Source organism: Ascaphus truei, chromosome 3, assembly GCF_040206685.1.
Source record: "Ascaphus truei isolate aAscTru1 chromosome 3, aAscTru1.hap1, whole genome shotgun sequence".
Lineage (NCBI taxonomy): Eukaryota > Metazoa > Chordata > Amphibia > Anura > Ascaphidae > Ascaphus > Ascaphus truei.
Window position 1 is genome coordinate 37,505,282 of NC_134485.1, and position 22,710 is coordinate 37,527,991.

The 22,710-nt window shown below is 42.5% G+C and overlaps 1 protein-coding gene across 1 annotated transcript in view; it reads left to right on the forward strand.

Annotated features, from left to right (window-relative positions):
• Positions 1-21,750, forward strand: part of LOC142490629 (uncharacterized) — a 64,009-nt gene extending 42,259 nt beyond the window's left edge. Inside the window, exon 7 of the mRNA XM_075593046.1 lies at positions 21,641-21,750. Coding sequence (XP_075449161.1) covers positions 21,641-21,750 — 110 coding nt within the window. The remainder of the gene's footprint in view (positions 1-21,640) is intronic.
• The last annotated feature ends 960 nt before the right edge of the window (positions 21,751-22,710 follow it).

Below are 22,710 nucleotides of genomic sequence, written 5' to 3' on the forward strand. Positions count from 1 at the left end.
GTGGTCTGGAGCTAGAACTGCCCTTCAAACAAAAAATAATTGTTTTCAGGATTCTGGTGATAAATTAAGGAGGAGAAAGGCCACCAGATGGTTAACCACCAGAGTCTTTCTCATGAGGGAAATCATTTTTGCAAGACCCTTCCATGATCCCAGATGATTGAGTAATCAAGCTCAGTCTAATTGTCTGTGACCGGGTGCTCCACAGCAGATAGATAGACTTTCATATACATGATAGCATTCACCTCCCATGAGATGCTATGGAATGTAGAAGGAATGGGTCTACCTATATTGAACCTTCTAAAATATCAGAGCACTTGGACCTTTTGATTTGGGCTTAAGAGGCTGTAGTATAGACCTCTTGTCTCATTCCAGATAAACTAGGTTCCATGCCACGAGGAGTAGATCAGAGTAGGCTGAAATGACTATCCACATCTGGTTCCCTTAGCACTTGCACGATAAGCCTTTTCCTCAGTAGACAAAGAAAAGATTTGATAGCTGGCGCATAGAGTTGACTAAACAAGGGGCAATCTTGATGTACTCCTCTACCAAATGCCAAGGGTGCAGTCATGAACCAATTAATTTTAATCATACACTCTGCAGAGACATAAAACATTTTTAGATAGTCCATGTAACCATATGATGCAGAGTTGCTGTGGGGTATTGGTGATCCACCCTGTAAAATGTCTTCTCTTGTTCAAATGAGAGAAAAGTGAGAGACAAACCTGTCCTACATACTTACAGTAGTTCCAATAAGCAGCTGAGGCTGCTGATGCCATGAGTGCCACCATAACAGAAGTACATGGCACTGGACCGGGCTTGTGACATGAAGTGGTTATGTAGATAAAGCCGGTCGATCTTGGAATGTGACACCAGACCACACCCTGAAATATATGAAAATATCTAATGCCCATGAATCTGTTCGCACCAGACATCGACTACGGAGAACCGAGTGATGAACTCCCGCAAGATTGATGCAGAGAGGTGGTACAGCTCTGTGCCAATTTGGTCCAGAGCTTTAAGTGTACAATTGAAGTCACCCCCGAGAACCACACACTCATCTGCAACAACTGTCTCTAGGTAAGTTGACAGACTGGAAAAGAACCTCACTTTCTCAAGCCAAGCCATGGGAGCATACACATTCAACAAGTTATACATTTAGTACTAATCCTCGACCTGGAAGTAAAGTAGACTGCTTAGGATAATAGCCCTGACAAACAGTAGCTCTTGCTGGAAGTACTCAAAGAACAGGGTCACCACCCAATATGATGATGATGATGTGAGGTGGCTGAAGATAACCCTGCCTTGCCACTCCAGGTGCCAGTTGGGCCTCAGAAGTGGTATGGGTCTCCTTCAGAAAACTCGGAGTAACCTCCATGTCGCAGATCTGAGGGTACATTAAACCCGCAAAGACCATTCTTCCACTTCTCTAGGGCAAACTGCACCTTCCTGTCTTTATGCCCATATAGAGTGTTCACTAGGAAATGTGTGTGTTCCCTGGTGCAGTATCCTTCTGGTAGAGCAGTTTATATTCACTGCTCTCCTCTGTGGGCCTTCCTCTTGTTGTTTTAGAAGGAGGGTCCATTTCACACGCTATGATGAGACCTGATTGTGGTGCCGACTCGGCCTTATAGGGTTAAGTTCGGGAGTGGCTGGAGGCAGAGCAACAGAGAGTGTGGTATCCCCAGTAGCCTTGGGAGTCACAGAGTTCTAAAGTGCCTTAACAGTCTCCTCTACTGCTACTTGTACAGCCTGAATGTCACAGGAGGTGTTTTTTTTGGGGAGGGTTCTTTACAGTGGGACCCTCCAAGGTATTTATAGGAGCCCCCACTTGATCACAATCCCCCATATCCACCTCATTATTTGCTTCAACATCCCCTTTGGCACTACCCCCAGTATCCTGAATGGGGTTTATCACATGGCACATATGATATCGCTCCTTAGGCGATATGTTTGCTCAAAGACAGTCACTGGTGAGTGGTAGTAAAGGGATAGTGAGGGCACTGTCCCCAAATGTCATCTTATTGGGGACATAAACCACCCACTCAGCAGGAGTATTGCTGGAGACCCCCTCCCCCCCCATAGTCCAGAGGCAGGCTTTCATGTCTTGTGGATGTAGCCTGCTCTTCAGGCCCGGGCACCTGGGGGGTCCACTAATTCCCTTGTTTTATATTCAGACCCTACTGCACTATAACCCCTGCAGTATATGAAAGGAGAGGTATGTTCTCTGGCACTGGTTCAGCCACCAGCAGTTCAAGATGAATGGGTGATATAATTAAGCCAGACAATGCTACTTTATGAGAAACTGATGTTTCACTCTTTCTTTGCTTTGTTCCATATAATCTCATTCTTTGCTTTGTCTCATATATTCTATTGCTTTGTCCCATATACCTCCTATTCCTCAGCCATCCCCCAATTTGTTTGTTCCTTCCTCATTATGGGGATGTCAGTTCCAGAAGAGGGGTCACCTGCTGTCTTTTCCGCACCCCTAGAGGTGATTATACTTGGGGTTGGGTATTATTTATAGGCAGTAGTGACCTTGGGGTATAAGGTGGCATTTTCCCCCTTCTTCCCTGTAGCTGTAGCCTTGTAGGGGACCACAGCCACTGATAGTAGTGACAGGGAAGATGGTGGTTTGGAAGCTGCTTTGGCGGTAAGAGAAACAGCATCCTTTGAGCTCAAAGGGAGGACCTTATTTGAGGGCTCCGCACTGGTGGGCTCAGTGGGGTGGATTGCTGTAGCATATGATTTTCCTGGATTTTCACTGATGTTACCCCCCAAATCTGTTTCATTTTGTAAGATCCACAAATGGATTTAGGCTGTTTCAATCTGCGCATATTACTTAAAATACAATAACAACACTAATTGGATACCATCAGTGGACGGATTTGTAGAATCCAATCCATGGATTCAGCAATCCGTTGGTGGATTCTCAAGAATTCACCAACGGATTGCAGAATCCGTGGATTGGATTTTATTACTCCATCCACGGGTTGTGGAATCCAGAGTGTATTGTAATAATAATTTTAAAAAATCCACAAAACGCGAATCAACCTTTTTGACACTAATCTGCGGACCAAAGAAACAGGCCCACTGTACCCAGGGAAAGCTCTTGCAAGCATGCCCCAGTTCCTTGTACAAAAATTGCCTCACTTCCTCAGTGCTATTAAATATCCTATACAGAACCCACTGAAAGAGAACCCCAAATGATTCCTTGATAGATTATGAACCCTTAGTCAGATGCAGTAGTACCTGCCTCTTAAGATATAGCACATGTTTCAGTGCTCTCTCAATCTGCAGCCCAAGGGGATCAAAGAAAATTGGAGACTTTAAGTCTCCAAGGGCTAGCAGGTAGTGGCGCAGATGGTGGTCCAGTATTAAGAGGGGGGCACATTGCATAATATTTCCCATAAGTCCAGCACTTCTAGGGATTCTATTTGGACAAAGGTCCTCCATATAGTGATGCACTTCAGAATGATATTGTGGGTGGAAGCCAGCATGCGCAAACAGGTACAGCTTTTCCATCCATTCAACTTGCTGCCACCACACTAGACACTATCTATCACCGCCTGACATAAGTCTCTACAGTATGTCATGGAACCAGTCATAAAGTACTTCACCCTGTATTTCCTGCTCAGCTGTGCCCAAGTAATGACACTGTTGGCTCTGGTAGTACTATTGCCAGACACCAAAAGAACCCATGATGTGGAAGTGGCGACAATATGAGCAAGAGGATGTTGAGGTCTCTGGCAGAGGTTTCAACTCCACAGGGCTGTGACTAGATTTTTCAGAGGCCATTTCCTGTCCCTGTGGCCCATAGAGCTTATTAATACCCTTCCCTTTAATTGAAAACAATATTAATAATAATAACCAAAAAAATTGAGAGAGATAATACTGCTGCAACACTGACAGTGGAAGGCAGAAGCTCTAGTAATGGAGTGGTTGCTGGCCTCTTGGTGCATAAAGAGAGTGAGAGCAATGAAATATTTATGTTTAACCCTCCTTGAAACTAATTAACAAAATTGTTCATTATATTATTATAATTATTAAATATTTCTATACTGCTATATAATCCATTTAAAACACTTAAAAAGTACAGGAGCCACAGCCCAGGGAGTGGACTGGAGACACATAAATAGGGGTCAGTCCAGTCATTCAAAGGTTTACGGTTAATTGTCAAGCTAAAAGTTTTATTAAGTAAATAATGTATTAATGTATAACCTAAAGTACTACAGCAGCAGCAGTCCAACCAACCCACACCCAAACCAATCCTAAAATACAATGGCTTAAAATTGAGGCTGCACCCCTAACAGGCACATACAGTATACACACCTATAGTAACTAGGTATCAAGAAGACTAGCAGTAAATCACTCTACAATTAGAGATGCCAATATGTGCTCAGGGACAATCCATAAAAGTTACATAAAGAAAGAAAAAAGTAGTCCCATTTAGAGCACTCACGATATCCAAAAAAATAACAAGAGTGTAGTACTGTATACTCAAACCTCATACATATAAAACATAATTAAAACCAAAAGGCCCACAGGACCCTGAGGTGCACATCACGTAACTGAGAATATGACTATAACTCCTTAAAAGGGCTGAGGTAAAGTACTATTAGCAATCAATGCTAACACAAGAGAGTGATAGCTCAGGGAAAGATGGAACCCTGAGATATCAAGACCGGCCGGTCATATATACATAGACAAGAAAAAAGGATCTTCAAAAAACTCAAGGCAAAAGAGATGGTGGTGTAATCTAACTGCCTAACTCATAATAAACCACTGTAGAGTCAAAAAGAGGTAGAGAGTCAGGACAGAGATGCAGCACACAAACCAGAAATGCAATTATACACAAATCAAAGGTAGTAATGAAGCAGCAACAGGTCTGAGACTGAAACAAATGTAATAATTCAGTAATAATGTAGGAAACTAATGTCCAGAAAAACTCCTAAATAGGCGAATATGTATCCATTATGTTTTATATGTGTGATGTTTGAGTATAATAAAATCTTGGTTTTTTTTGGATATCGTGAGTGCTCTACATGGGACTACTTTTTTTCTTTATGACCATATTTATTTATACTCCTCTCATAACAATTTTGTTTGACGAATTTGAATTCTGTTTGACAAATTTGAATTCCATGTGACAGATTCTAAATCCGTTTGATAGATTAGTATTCTGTTTGACGGATTCAGATTCTGTTTGCAGGTTCATATTCCAAATCCGTTTGACAGCTTTTAAGTAATAGGGGAAAAAAGAATCTTCCTTTTTGAGAATGATCTGTGGAATTCTGCGGATGAAATGAACTGGCCAATCCTTGGCGGATTTGGATTTCTGCGACAATTTCACCCATCTCTCCTCCCCTGACATTGTCTTTCCTATTTTGTCCTTTGTCATTGTACAGATATACAGTTTTGCTATAATTGCAGTTCTAAAAATCTAAAAACCCTACATGTTTATAATTACTCTACAGTCTAAATTCTTATTGAAATTCTTCTTACTGGTCTAAGTTCTCTGTATTGTTGTCTTATTTCACAATTCCTAAAAGAAAATCATATACATCATATATATAACCTTTCGCTTTCTCCCTCTACTCCAAAAGCCTTACATTTAAAGTATGTATGAATTTCTAATTTCACTTCTACTTTGAAAATTGTCACTGTAGTTTTAAGGTGAAACTTTTAAAATTGGGCAATTTTGCACATACAGTATCTAATCACAAGCCAAGTAACACCCTTACATCTATTATATATTTAAAATCAGCATCCCCACCAGAAGTCTTTGAGTTCAAATCATAATGTTATAATGTTGGTGTCTTGTCTAATGAGCATGTCCTGCTCTTCTTTAAAACAAAATGCTTTTCTAGTGTTAGAAAACATGACTTTTCTTAATCGTTCGCTTCAGAAGTTACCATGGTAACTTTAAGGGTGCAATAACATTATTTTTAGAGAAATGCAAATTTTTCGCTAAAATTCTAATTTCTGGCGTACAGTAATTTGCTGATTTTCCCAATTATTTTTATATTCACAAATTCGTTAGAGTTGGAAAAAGAAATATCATTACTAGGTGTTTGCATGGAGAATTTTCACTTACAGGTAAAAGTTTTCAAGTTCACAAAGAGAACTTTCGCTCTTAAGCAAAAGTTCACAAATAAGTATTAAAAAAAACTCGCACCACATTTTTCAGAAGTTTTTAAAAAATCAGCAAAACGAATTTCCACATTCTTCCAATTGACAAATACTTTCCTATTCAGAGGCCCCATAATGAATTCAGTTTGTAGATCTTTTTTTTAAATAAAGAAGACACATTTATGCTATTAGTGTGGATTGGTTTATTTAGGGAAGCCAATTAAATTGCTTAATTCCTCTACGAAGGTTGTTTTATGTCCAGCTACATGATATACACTATATATATATATATATATATATATATATATATATATAGATGTGTGTGTGTTTGTGTGTGTATATACATATATACACATACATACACATCCAGGTATTCTCCTGGAAGAAAAAGGAGGACAAAGAGATGGAAAGACATTCCAGTTTTGTACTGTACCTGGATTTTTAAATTAATTCTAAACTGTATTTCCAAGAGGTGCAGTAAATAAAGAAAAGGACAGTATTGTATACTAATCGCATCAAATAAAAAAAAACTACACAGGTCATGTATACATAAGGGGAAAACATTATATGGGTGGTGCTCTAGCTCTTGCCAATGGCAAAGTACAACAAAAAAGTGGAGAAACAGAATATTTATTTATTTTATAAATAATGCATGAGAAATGAATATATAAATTGTAATGTTTTTATTTATAAATTAATTCGATTTTAATTTCAGATGAAACCTCTTTTTACAAGAAATCATTATAAAAACAGATTATAAGACAACTCTAAGAACAGCTTTCCCATATGTAACACTTCCTCACTCTGAAAATTACTAATGTATCTTAATGCAGTATACAATATCCTAAACCTTAAAATAAAATACATAAAATTGCCAATACAATGTATCCTGATACCATATAAGATTACGGGTTGACTAATCTATAAATTGACTATCAAACTGATGACCAAAGAATATCTGAATGCACTTGGTAAAGTCCCCAAGGAGAAGTATATTGACCAGACATGGGTTTCATACATCCAGACATCAATACACCATTTAATCTGCTGTTTGTTTGCATATCAATAGAACTAGTGATCTTACACTGTGTAATCATGGTTTCCAAATACAGTACATATGCTTGGGTTGACCCGACACAGGTCTTACTATTGCCCACAGACATCAACTCATATTGTGCCAAGATATAAATCAAGTGGTTTGTTAAGCTGCTCTGTTAAGGCTGCTGAGTTATTTTACAAAGCCTCCATATGCTATAACCTGCAGCACAATCATTCACAAAAAAAGATCTGTTTATTTTCAGCAGCAGTACTGTATGTACTTCAATGCCCTCAATCCAAGCTTTCAGTAGGATTTCTGGTAAAAGAGAACTTCAGTATTAAGTGATACCTTTTTTTATTTTAACTAACAATAGATGTTATAAGACAAGCTTTTGTGAGTTCCCCTCTCTTCCTTATGTCAGCAATTCTGATTTACAAAGATTCCATGAGCTTAACACAAGATGAAAAAAAAAAAATAGCCATCTAAGGCAGATGATGCAAAGAAGTAATAAACAGCAACAGATTGCAAAAAAATTACTCTGTTTGTGGTCGTTGTGCATGGATAATTCATATGGTCACTTAATGGTTCAGGAATAGTTCAGCCAGCGTCTTTCCTGCAGGATGGATAAAAACTTTATTGATCCTGATCACGATCGTGACTTCTATGGTGAGGCAACAGTAGGGATGAAGGGGGATGATTTCCGTCTCTGCAAACAAGCCCCGCGCGCTGGGACTGTGTCTCTGGCTATGCTGCGTTTTCAGCTCCACACGGTTGTCAGCGTGATGGCCTGCGTGACGCGCATGCGCGGCGGATAAGGCCCCCAATAGTAGTCCCGAAGATGCCTGCCCGTTTTCAGTCTTAGATCGTGATTTGTGGAAAAAAGCACTTGTGTGAAGACTGGCTGTATGGGAAACAAGCCAGCAACACCCTTCGCGACGCGTTTCGAATACAAAAGTATTCTTCCTCAGGCGATATCAGGGGCACCTGTTTGGGGTCCTTTATATACCAGACTACATTTGTAATTGGTCAGTATCAATGAGCAGGCATCCAATCAGATGTTCTTAGAAAAGGGGGATGGATTAGAATCCCTAAACCTGCCCCTTAGTAATTAATATAGTATACAGATAAGTTTTACTAAATTATTGTGGTGGCACTTAGGATAATAAATAAATAATAAAAACGAAAGTGCAACTCACTAGTAGAGATATATAAAGTGAAACAAACAGGTAGCCCCTTCTACAAGTGCAACATTTAAAATATATTTGTTGATATATAAAAAACCGATAAAACATTGTGCTAAAACATACAAACATTACATGAAACAAATAATATTAAGGGATGGGAATAAAATCAATATAAGAAAAAAAGGGGGAGAAACAGAGTATAAAATTTAAATTTGGAAAGGAAAAAAGGAAAAAAGAATTTTGAGGAAGAAAAAGGGGGGGGGGAGATAAAGAAAAGAAAAACATAGTGATTAAGAATAATTAAAAATACATATATCTCAATTTGGAAGGCTTTCTAAATTAATAGTTAATGATATAAGCAGACTGTAAAGCGAACATTACCAATTGTTAGATTACCGCAGGAAAGGAGTCAATTCTACATAGTCATTTAACCCCCCAGGATGTTTGGTTTGGAGTGTGTAGATCCAAAATTGCTCCCTCCTTGCGATATGTAGGTCCTTATCACCAGCTCTAATAGTTGTAGTAATGTGTTCTAAACCCATATATTTAACCCCAGTTGTACTACACTGATGAACTGTGAGGAATCAGGGATCGCGGCGCCCGCGCCCTGGTTCCTCTGCTGATATATTCCCTCCTGCTGCCGTGGCACGCACCTCTCGCCAGCGCCACTCACCTCCGTCGGTGCTGGGGGTTCCCCGTCGTCCTCGGCGTCCCCGGTTTCCAGCAGTACCTCACGCGGCCGCCATGTTGCTCGGGCGCGCGCCTGAACAGCGCGCGCCGGGCGAAGTTAATTTATTCACTGCTCTGGCAGTGAAGACCCGCCCCCAATACAGAAATATGATCTCCTGTCAAGACAAGAGTTCTCACCTGCCTGCCAATCAAGGGAACCTATCCAGGATGGCTCCACGCAGTCCTCCAGGTCTGCCTTCACTTCTGATTGGTCAGCCACACTTTATAATGCCAGTCCTTCCTATCATTCATTGCTCGACATAGTTTTCACTTGGATTACTACTCTGGCGTTTTCTCTCTCATTCACTCAGGTTACGACTTGGCTTGGCGGACGTCTCTCTCTGGCTCTAGACCCCTGCTTGGACAAACGACCTTCCAGTATTCTCCAATCCCAGACCTTGGCTAACGGCAACGACAACGGCATTTCTACACCGGTACCGGCAAGTATTGCTAGCGAAATACACCTGGCCTGGCAACGCCAAAATCACCACACTCCGGACACGCTCCCTTTGCTGCGGGTGCGTGCTTCTATACGTTCCTCACCTCAGTGAAAGGAACGGGTCTGGTCTGCGGGCAGCACCGGCGTAACATTATGTCGAGCCCACAAGACGCAGACCAGACTGTGGACTCTATGATGACGGCCATGTACCAACAAATACAGGCCTTAACGGATCAAGTGGCTCTCCTCTCCCAACAGGTATCGGACCGCCCTTTACAGGCTCCACCTGCGGCTGCACCCCCGGCGCAGCCTGACTTATCTTCCACTTCATTTTCAGTTCCGAAGATTCCGGCTCCAAGGCCCTACGCAGGGGATCCACACGCCTGTCGTGGCTTTCTCAACCAGTGCGAGATCCAGTTCGAGATGGCTCCCCAGCTGTATGCTACTGGCCGGAAAAAGGTAGCCTACGTATATAGTCTGCTCACAGGTAATGCACTGGCATGGGCTTCTCCGATCTGGGAACTACGCCCTGATATTACCCGCGATTACGCGGCCTTCAGACGGGACTTTCGACAGGTTTTTGATATCCCCGCACGTCAAGAGACTGCTTCTGATACCCTGCTAGAGCTTACACAGGGACGTCGGCCTGTGGGTCAATACGCCTTGGAATTCAGAACCGTAGCAGCTGAGACTCATTGGGGTCAGGAGGCTTTAGTCGCCGCCTTCTGGAAAGGTCTATCGGAGTCTCTGAAGGATGAACTTGCTTCCCACACCAGGCCAGTGTTACTGGAGGATCTCATCACCCTGGCTACTCGTATGGATCAGCGCCTTCAGGTACGCCGCGCTCAGCGTCAGCTTCCCCGGGCTACGCCTTTCCGTACTTCCTTTTCCAGGTTCTCTACTAACCAGAGACCCGTCGTATCCCCGTTACCGGCGCTGGAGGCTCCAGAGCCGATGCAACTTGGAGTTCAGCAACCTCGGGTACTGTCACGACAACTTCGCTCTACTGGGGAATCGTGCCATCATTGCGGAGCTTCTGAGCAGCGTACCCGTAACCATCCTCCATCTCCGGGAAACGACTAAGCCCAGTGAGTACGAAGGGGCGCTCTCTGGGTACTGAATCTCCTTGTCCCCCTCCAAGAAGGGAACTTCCCAAAAGATTGACTATTCCCGTCTCCCTTTCAGGACCGACTTTCCGCACCTCCACTGCTGCATTTATCGACTCCGGCGCAGGAGGGAATTTCATAGATCAAACCTTTTCTGAGCAAAATCAAATTCCGCTTTCCAGGAAGGAATCTCCCGTTGCCTTGGTCGGGATTGATAATCGACCTCTCACCCCGGCTTATATCTCCTTAGAGACCGGACCTATCACCCTTTCTACTCATTCTCACAAAGAGACTCTGGGTTTTGATGTTATTCATGCCCCAGGAACACCTATCACGCTTGGCTTGCCCTGGTTACAGAAGCATAATCCACTCATCGATTGGGTGTCTCCTAACCCTATTAACTGGAGGTCAAGGTCAGAGAAACATTTTCCCTCTATCAAGCAACCATCCTTTCTATTAGCCAATACATCAAGTTCTCTGAGGGAGTTGCCTTCTCCATACGCCGAATTCTTGGACGTTTTAAGCAAGGCTCAGTCTGAACTTCTACCTCCTCATCGTTCCTACGATTGTCCGATTGATCTGATACCTGGTTATACCTTGCCGAAAGCCAAATCTTATCCTCTCTCGTTGCCCGAGACCAAAGCTATGGACGAATATATTCGTGAGAATCTTAAGCGGGGTTTCATACGTCATTCCAATTCTCCTGCGGGGGCTGGATTCTTCTTTGTCAAAAAGAAAGATGGTACCCTCAGACCATGTATTGATTACCGGGGTCTGAACCATATCACGGTGAAGAATCGTTATCCACTCCCACTCATCTCCGAACTCTTTGATAGACTTCAGGGGGCCAATCTCTTTACTAAACTGGATCTCCATGGGGCATACAACCTCATCCGCATCCGGGAGGGCGATGAATGGAAGACTGCCTTCAACACCCGTAGCGGACACTACGAATATCTAGTGATGCCCTTCGGGTTATGCAACGCACCGGCAGTTTTTCAGGACTTCATCAATGACATCTTTCGAGACGTTCTTAATATATTTGTCATTGTATACCTGGATGACATCCTTATTTTTTCTCAAAACTTACAGGATCATATCATCCATACGAAGTTTGTGCTTTCACGCCTCCGCGAGAACCGGTTGTTTGCTAAAATGGAGAAATGCATTTTTCATCAGTCTACCACTTCTTTTCTCGGATACATCATCTCCAACAAAGGTTTGGCCATGGACCCAGAGAAGCTAAAGGCCGTCGTGGATTGGCCACAACCCAATTCCCTCAAATCTGTTCAACGGTTTTTGGGTTTTTCTAATTATTACCGGAAGTTTATCCGCAACTTTTCCACCATTGTCGCTCCTATCACGGCACTGACCAAAAAAGGTGCAGACCCTTCATCTTGGTCTCCAGAAGCTGTCACGGCATTCGAGACACTGAAACAAACTTTTGTCTCTGCTCCCATCCTTCGGCACCCTAACACGAATTTCCCCTTCACCTTAGAGGTTGACGCTTCGGACTGTGGGGCTGGGGCGGTTCTGTCGCAGAAATTTTCTTCCCAGGATAAACTTCATCCTTGCGGGTTTTTCTCCAAAAGATTTTCATCGGCAGAAAGGAATTATGACGTGGGCAATAGGGAACTTTTGGCTGTCAAAATGGCTCTTCAAGAATGGAGACATCTTCTGGAGGGGTCAAAAGAGCCATTCACCATCCTTACGGACCATAAGAACTTATTATACATTGAGAATGCTCGTCGCTTAGGTCCTCGCCAAGCTCGCTGGTCGTTATTTTTCTCTAGATTCAATTTTGTTCTCTCATACATTCCCGGCACTAAGAACGTCAAGGCGGATGCTCTCTCCCGGCAATACTCTTCTGAAGAGAGATCAGAGAAAACCACTGAGTCCATCCTCCCTAAACAAAGAATCTTAGCAGCTGTGGCATTCAAGAATCTGGAGAGGATCATCAAATCTCAAGAGAACCTCCCGTCCGTTCTGGTGGTTCCTAAAGACTCTTTGTATGTGGAACCCAAATTTATCCCTGAAATACTGGACTGGGGACACGCCGTCCGTTCGGCAGGGCATCCTGGATTCAAGAAAACCTTGGACCTCATCCGTCGTACCTTTTGGTGGCCCAATATGGCTAAAACCATTCTGGAATTTACACGGTCCTGTCCGGTATGTGCGCGTAACAAGAGTCCTCGTCAGAAACCTCAGGGTCTTCTCTTACCTTTACCTATTCCGGAGCGTCCCTGGTCCCACATTTCGATGGATTTTATTGTGGAGTTGCCTAGGTCGAATGGCATGAATACCATTCTTGTGGTAGTAGATCGGTTTTCCAAGATGGCACACTTTATCCCTCTCAAAGGATTACCCTCCTCACCCGCCCTTGCGGATATTTTTGCCAAAGAGATTTTCCGGATCCATGGGATTCCTACATCCATCGTGTCCGATCGAGGTTCCCAGTTCGTCTCCAAGTTCTGGAGAAATTTCACCAAGAGACTAGGTATCTCGTCTTCCTTTTCTTCGGGATATCACCCTCAATCCAACGGACAGACCGAGAGGGTTAATCAATCCCTCGAGAAATACTTAAGGTGCTTCGTCTCTAATTCTCAGGATGACTGGGCAGAATTACTTATCTGGGCTGAGTACGCATTCAATTCTTCCAGGAATGAGTCCACCCACGAAACTCCCTTCTTTATCAACTACGGATTCCATCCGGCTCGCCTACCTATTACTAAAGAATCCTCTGGGGTACCAGCCGTGGACGAACATATTGCTCTCTTACAAGACTCTTGGTCCAGAATACAATCTGCATTACAAAAAGCATCCTTGACATCTAAAGATCAGGCTGATCGTCACCGTCGTCCGGCACCCGAATACAAACCCGGGGACAAGGTTTGGCTATCTTCCAAGAACATCCGTCTCAAAACGCCTTCCCTCAAATTGGCTCCTAGGTTCCTGGGTCCCTTTTCCATTTTGGAGCAGGTTAATCCGGTTTCTTTTCGACTCCAACTTCCTCAAAGCATGAGAATTCCGAATGTCTTTCACACCTCACTTCTCAAACCTTTTATCTCCAGTAGCCTCTTTCCGGATCACACTTCGAAACCAGATCCTGTGATGGTACAGGGTAACGAAGAGTATGAAATACAGGCTCTACTGGATTCCCGTCTTTCAAGAGGTAAAGTCCACTTCTTGGTCCACTGGAGAGGTTTTGGACCCGAAGAGAGGTCATGGGTACCCCTGAAAGATATTCATGCGCCAGGACTCCTCAAACGCTTTCGTAAGAAGTTTCCATCAAAACCATGGAGGGATCGTCCTGAGGTCGATCCTGAAGGGGGGGGTACTGTGAGGAATCAGGGATCGCGGCGCCCGCGCCCTGGTTCCTCTGCTGATATATTCCCTCCTGCTGCCGTGGCACGCACCTCTCGCCAGCGCCACTCACCTCCGTCGGTGCTGGGGGTTCCCCGTCGTCCTCGGCGTCCCCGGTTTCCAGCAGTACCTCACGCGGCCGCCATGTTGCTCGGGCGCGCGCCTGAACAGCGCGCGCCGGGCGAAGTTAATTTATTCACTGCTCTGGCAGTGAAGACCCGCCCCCAATACAGAAATATGATCTCCTGTCAAGACAAGAGTTCTCACCTGCCTGCCAATCAAGGGAACCTATCCAGGATGGCTCCACGCAGTCCTCCAGGTCTGCCTTCACTTCTGATTGGTCAGCTACACTTTATAATGCCAGTCCTTCCTATCATTCATTGCTCGACATAGTTTTCACTTGGATTACTACTCTGGCGTTTTCTCTCTCATTCACTCAGGTTACGACTTGGCTTGGCGGACGTCTCTCTCTGGCTCTAGACCCCTGCTTGGACAAACGACCTTCCAGTATTCTCCAATCCCAGACCTTGGCTAACGGCAACGACAACGGCATTTCTACACCGGTACCGGCAAGTATTGCTAGCGAAATACACCTGGCCTGGCAACGCCAAAATCACCACACTCCGGACACGCTCCCTTTGCTGCGGGTGCGTGCTTCTATACGTTCCTCACCTCAGTGAAAGGAACGGGTCTGGTCTGCGGGCAGCACCGGCGTAACATGAACATCTTTAAAATGACACAACAAATGGGTTAATGGTTTACCGGAGGCCAATATTTTAGGAATGTTGACAATATTTCTTAGATGTTCCATCACACGTATCTTAAGATGACGTTTCGTGCGACCTACATATTGTAGTCCACATCCACATTGTAAGATGTATATAACATATGTGGATAGACAGTCTATATAATTAGTAATTTCATATTTTTGATCTGTCACATTGGACTTAAAATAGTCTTGTGTCAACATTCTAGGGCAAATTTTGCATCTATTGCATCTATGATTACCCTTTAGCCCCAACAGATCTCTGAGGTCCTTTTTCTTATTGGGGATACAACCTTTAAGGAGGCTCGGGGCCAATATGGTCTTAAGATTGTTGCTTTTTGTAAAAACAATTGGCGGTCTTTTTGGTAAAAATTTGGTTAAAATGGGATCCAGATGTAAGATGTACCAGTATTTGTTAAGAATATGTTTTATCTTATTATGTGACCTATTAAATTTGGTAATAAAATACGGTATCTTATTTTCTTTACTTGTTTTGTATTTTTTCTTATCAGTGTTTTTTGATGGCTTTACAGTTTGTGGTACAACGTTAGATGTAATATTGTCACTGACAATAATATCATCCTCTAATTGGGTAGGTATATCCACGCTCCCAGTACCATTAACATATAGATCATGTTCCGACTTATTATTCTTATGACAAATCAATTTCTCCCTATTAGTGTGCAGTGCCTTGTTAATTGCTTTATTAACCGTGGTCTTGTCATATCCCTTTTGTAGGAATCGTTCCTGGAGTATGTTTGATTGAGACTTAAATGTCTCTAAATCAGTACAATTTCGCCTAATCCGCAAGAACTGGCTATAGGGAATGTTATTAATACATCTTTTTTCATGACCACTTGTAGGGTGCAGAAAAGAATTTACATTCGTACTCTTAAAATGAGTTTTAGTAAATAACCTGTTGTCGGAAACATAATTGTCTATAATACACTGTATATCTCAATCTTGGTGCGCTTTTGTGTTTTTCTTTTTCTTGGAACTGGGTATCGCTGTTGGAGTTCTCTGCAGAGATCCACATTGGAGGTGGGGGAAGACACCTTCAACATCAAGAGCTGCAAAAGATTAGAGAGGAACTACTATTCCAATTTCTTAAAGAGCAAGAGCGCGGACTGGACACTCTTTCTTTCCTGCAGGATGGTCAACGTGTATTTCACCCACTCATACTCGGGGCTTCTCCACGCTAATGGCAAATCCTTCCTGGTTGCATTTTATAGCCCCCCCCCCCATAGTCGCTCCCTTATAACAAAAAACACAAAAATATATATTTGCCTTGCTATGTTGGTATAAAAATCTTATAATACCTCTCTAAAGAAAAGGACAATAGAGGACAGCAATTCTGAATGCGACCTGTATAAAAAGATAGAGACTACAGTGTCATTACATACCCCCCCCCCCCCATAGTCGCTCCCTTATAACAAAAAACACAAAAATATATATTTGCCTTGCTATGTTGGTATAAAAATCTTATAATACCTCTCTAAAGAAAAGGACAATAGAGGACAGCAATTCTGAATGCGACCTGTATAAAAAGATAGAGACTACAGTGTCATTACATACCCCTGAGGAAGCCTAAACGGTGAAACGGGAAGGGTGTGTGTTTATATCCTTTGAAAAGCTTTGGAGGAACCGTGGAGAAGACGCATCAATCTTGCTCCCACACACGGAACGCTGGAACAACCTCATGCACGCATGCATGACACGTGACCCGGAAGCATCAGGGATGGATGAAGTAGACTGGTGGCTGCGGTACCACTGAGACTGGTGCGGAAGTGCTGCCCAGGAATAGCAGAGTTGTATCTCCAGCAGCCAGGTCTACCTATCATCTCCTGGGCCAGATAGAGCATTGAGTCGACTGCTGAGGACTTTGGGTTCACACAGTTGTGCTGCATAAAGCGTAACACACCCGATCAAGGTATGATCCATCCCATATACCCTATGTGAGTGACTCACTCCAAATATGATGCTTGGAAAGTTAATCTATATTTGAGAGACAATACAATACATATTCAAGCTATTGTGCAGTTTAGAAGTAGCCCCTTCAAAATGGCCATAACAATTGCCAAAAAATTGAACATACACCTCAATCAGAAGAAAGTATTGGAGAAGGGAAAACAATCTCCATACAGGATTAACTACATCAGTATAGATACTAAATCTGGGAGAATGGAGGAAGACCTTCTAAAAATCTTCCCTAAAGATAATAAATTACTCTGTATTAACAGGGAAAACTAATCTCTCTCCAAACATATTGATATATCTGGAATAAGGAATTAAAAACCAAGGAGGACACTATATACTCTCTCTCTCTCGTCTCTCTCATCTCTCCCTCCGGAAGAACACGGAAGTGGACGCGTATACCACTACATGAGGGACACTCGGAAGAAACGCCAAGCAGGATAGGCATATCGGGCTTCAAATCAACATTTCCAGTCGCCGTGAAAACCGGAAAAGGGTCTGGTGACGACCTAAATGTTCACACCGCATATTTTTATGAGGGAATCCGTGAGTGAATTTCCAATTGTTTTTTGTCTGTTTATTAGTAGAGGTTTTTTAAACGGTATTGTCCTATGGCAATCTGTAATTTCTTTTTCACGTGACGTATGAGGCATCTATCATCATCTATTACAACATTTCAAGTTCAAGAGTACATAAGTAATAGAAGAGTATTCATCTCTGCATTGTAACACTGTTTCACTGGTGTGGGTAATTTATCAATACTGTTATGTGTGACACTATCTACACAATGCTTCTATAATTAAGAATAAGGAAGTGAACTATATTCTTTAAAGGACATGTGAAGCACCATTCAGTCAGATATGATTTTCTATCTGGGTAAGAACACACTTTATTAAATACACACACACACACAGTGGTTGACAAATCACCAAAAAATCTACTCGCCACACAAAAAAAATCTACTCGCCACCTAGTACCAAACGTATGCTGCTTGGGCCAATAGGAGCTCGCCACGATGTTAAATCCACTCGCCCGGGGCGAGCAAATGTATAGGTTTGTCGAACACTGTATATATATATATATATATATAGAGGTATTAGTACCGTGTTAGCCGAGCTTCAATAATCAAAAAATAAATAGATGATACCGTTCTGTGGCTAACGAAATGCTTTTATTTGTGCGAGCTTTCGAGATACACTGATCTCTTCTTCCGGCGATGTTACAATGAATGAAGCAAGGATTACTTAAAAACAGTGGGCTCTTGGAATGTTATCTGTGCTGGTCCTTCCCCTGGTGTGGATGAGAAGGTTGTAATTATAACTTTATTGAAGCACATCTGTATTGTTTTCTCTCTATACCTGTTGGAGAACAACAGCCCAATCAACAAAAGTTGCAGCGCCAAGGAGAAATTAGCATTTTCGTATTTCATTCAAGAAGGTTTTTGGACAGACATTCAAGTCTTCTAGGCTGCAGGACATTGGACTATACTTTTATTAGTATCGTACAGGTGCGCCGACGAGTATTCTAAATCTTGCCTTAAACTTGCCTTGGAAAATCTGGGGCTATCACCAACAAGACCCAGGTACATGCTCGATCCGATGGGCCATTAGTCTGTCTGCAGAAATGTCACTGAAATGTTGCAGCATGTACCCAGCATATACCTGGGTCTTGTTGGTGATTGCCCAAGATTTGTTTTAGAATACTCATCGGCACTACAGTTTTCCTCAGTGTATATATAATACTGTGACACATTTTTTATATAATGCTAAGGTTATGTTAATACTCCACCCTGTCAAATTAAATTTTCACTCTGAATTTTAAACCAGGGCCTAAGAATATTTGGGCTGACGCTCTGTCCTGAAGGCTGGGGTTGGAGCCCAGATATGAAGATGGAGAATTTGAGGAAATACCGGGTCCTGGAATTCATGCCTGTTCCTATGATCCGATCACTGCATAGACGTCAGCATCATGACGTAATAACTACCCTACGTATGTTTCCCGTGAATTTCGTCACGCTTCTTCAGGGGGAGCGTGACGAAGTTCACGGGAAACGTGCGTTGGGTAGTGCTGACGTCTATGCAGTGATCGAATCATAGGAACAGAAGCCACGAGAAAGTGGGTTGTATAGTGTTGGCGTCAGCCATTACTATTTTGCTTCTTAGGAGTTACTTGTGTACACTGGGGGGTGTTTGCCGAGTACACCTCTGTGGTCACTTGCTATTATCTTGTATATTATGAGATACAGTTGGGGCTGCTAGCCATGGGGAATAAGTGTCTTGAACATCGCAAATACGCTCCATAGAGGTTACACCTGGCTATTTATTGCGCATTGTTGTGATACCATCATCACTAACTACATTGTGTTCTGAGATATGGGAGTTCTGTCCCAGGTTATGTAACCAACTGCAACAGAGGTTATTGTACTGACACGCCTGGTTAAAGTCTACGAGGTATTGGCATAGAGCCATACACACTATTGGTATTCACAGATTGTAACATTGTTATATACAGATTGAATCAAGAAGCATTATTTGGTTACTGCATGATTACAGCCCGTGCAATAACTATACACAAAGCCTTTAGTGAGTCACTATAAAGGTATTTGCCCATCTCTGCCAGGACATTATTATCCATTACACACAGATATACTCCTTTTTGATATGTGTGGTCTGCATTCATCTCAAGGACTGTCCTTGTGGATTGTGACCTCTTCACTGCAGTATACATTGAACCATGCACATGCAGTGCCACACAAAGATGTATTATCATATTCACTTATGAGGCTCAGTCATCCTCCGTCTTCCTTCGTTGTCTCCTCTCCTATGTAGTCAGTTAGATAGGTAATTTACTAGGTTGCTAGTCACTGCCACTGCACATTGGCCATTGGACCGACTCCACGTGTTTGGAGATAACAATCCCTATCGACAGTTTATCACCTTTTATAGACGGTATATAGATGATTTAATTTTTATTTGGGAAGGAGGGGAAGATTCACTTTTATTGTTTATTGTTTATTAATCACCTTAATCACAATGATTTAAATGTAAATCATATGAAAAAACTATCTATTCCTGTGCATACACAAATTCTAATTATGTAATAGAGAATATGAGGTCACTATTGTCCAGATCACATCTATGTAACAAATGCACAAAAAGAAATTGAAAATGAATTTTAGAAAAGATCTTAAATAATATAATCTGATTATATCCCTTTCACCTCTATCACGTTTGTACCTATCATCATTTATTTATTTATATTAATTGTAAAGATGACAATCCATATAAGAGGAGTACTATCAGTGTAAAAGGTGACATTGAGAACCAAATTATATGCCGCGCACGGCGCGCCACTTGTGACGCATCTCGGCGACGGATGGATGGCGGCGAATGGCGGGAAAATTAATGTATATTAGGTATGTCTTTTGTAGGGATCAGTATGCACCTTGAGAAAGAGCGTGTAGCTCGAAACGCGTTGCTGGGGGCCTTAGGGCTCGTTTTTGTACCCATGCACTGATCCATTAAAACGGCTTTCTTTTTGGGACCCACTCTCTGGTAGTTGTTTTTGTTTCAGTAGTGCTCCAATTCTCCTTCATCTGCTCTCTGACCGATGGAGAGAGTCCATTTGAGGTGGATTCACATCTACCTGGGATTCTGGTGTTCTGCATAACGGACAATGAACGAGCCCTGTATTCACCCCACAGGGTGGCAATAACAATGACATTCACTCTATGAGAGGGCCAGGGCCTCGAGCCACTGGAAATCTCTCCGACCAGGAAAATGAATAACTTTCAGGGTTGCTAAACGTACCAGTTCCCGAATTGAGGAGGACCCAAAGAACCATTTGGCCCTAATTAGATTGGCTTATGACTCAATAGGGCAACCCCTAAAGCAGACGTCTAAGACAGGTTTGCATTTATTATGTCTCTCTTGATAGAAGTATATCATGCCATTTAAGTAATGTTGTATAAAAGCTGAGATATATTGTTCATGCAACTGTATTTTTGTTATATAAAAGTGTGTGAATATGTTTTCTCATGTGGGGTCAATGAAGTCATTGCCAGGGGGAGAGTGTAGCTGGATACCCTCCCTTGCCTCCTCCCTGAAAGTGGTCCCGTCGCACATTAGCGCCTCTTTTTTCTGTCTTCTCCACACTACTACTTTATGTATACATTTTCTTCACCTTGAACAATTTGTAAAACTGTTTTTCTTATATACATATTCCAGCACTATACTACTGCTTACAAAAGTAATGTTGTATGCGCCATTTGAATACAATGAGCAGTCATTTTCTCTTCAGCTACACAAATGTAGCACTAGTCTGGGCCACTATGCAAACATGATCCCACATCAGACTGGGTCTAATTTCCCTTTAAGAAAAGAGAAATGGTGAGGTGGGAAGATTCTTCACCATTCTGGAAACACAGGGTCATGTTGCATCTTGCAGAGATAAATATATTCAACTCAATTTACAGTATGGATTATGTTGATTGTACAGTATTGAGTACATCTTGATTGGAACTAAGTACATGATTTAGAAAATGTGGCAAGACTTTGAAACCATGGAATCAATATTATGAAAGTGACAATACTTCACGTGTCATTAAGTGGGTTGGTCAGACATTAGCAACATTTCTCCCATCCCACACTAATACAAATAAATACCTGGGGGGGAGGGGCAGCCTTGATAACCGCAAACTTAATCAACTAATATTTCCATATATTTCTGCATTTAGTCCTTTGAGTGTAAAATTTCACACATAACAATCGTAGAGAAAGTACACTTCAATTCACAGATGTATATTGCATTATTTACTAAGATAACATACTGTAACACTAACGATTTTAATGAATCTTCTTCATTTTGTTTTCCTGTAATAATGATTGATTTTCTTGTTGTTACTGACTCTAGATAATGATGAAGATGTAGCTGTGCATATTTCCCAATATACCATAAGGAAGGAGAGCAGTGTATTTAATGAATCTGGACTCGGTCGTGGCTTTAGGCTACAGAGTCAATAATGGGAAATATTTCTTGATGAGTTTGTGACAAACTGGCTCTAATTTAGAAACTTCTATTTTGATTTCCAGTGTCTCAGCTGAATGGCAAGTGATTTGCAAAATTTCAGCAAAGAAGATTTTTACTGAGACTGGGTTAAAAATATTATGCTGCTTGAAGCAGTAAGTGACTATATACAGGTAAACCCCGTTATAACGCGCCTTGTTATACCGCGATTCGGTTATAACGCGGTTTTCCCGTGGCTCCCGTTTAAAAAAAAAATTTGAATTTTTTTTTGCACACTGCACACACTGCACACACTGCACACACTGCACACACTGCACACACTGCACACACTGCACACACTGCACACACTCTCACTGCACACTGCACACTGCAAGCACACTGCTCATTGCTCACACTGCACATACACTGCTCACACTGACACACACTGCACACACACTGCTCATTGCTCACACTGCACACTCCACACACACTGCTCACACTGCCACACACTGCACACACACTGCTCATTGCTCACACTGCTCACACTGACACACACTGCTCATTGCTCAAACTGCACACTGCACACACACTGCTCACACTGCCACACACTGCACACTGCTCACACTGCACACACTGCACACACACTGCTCATTGCTCACACTGCACACTGCACACACACTGCTCACACTGACACACACTGTCACACTGACACACACTGCACACTGCACACACACTGCTCACACTGCACAAACACTGTTCATTGCTCACACTGCTCACACTGACACACACTGCACACTGCACACACACACTGCTCATTGCTCACACTGCATACTGCACACACACTGCTCACACTGCCACACACTGCACACTGCTCACACTGCACACACTGCACACACACTGCTCATTGCTCACACTGCACACTGCACACACACTGCTCACAGTGACACACACTGCACACTGCACACACACTGCTCACA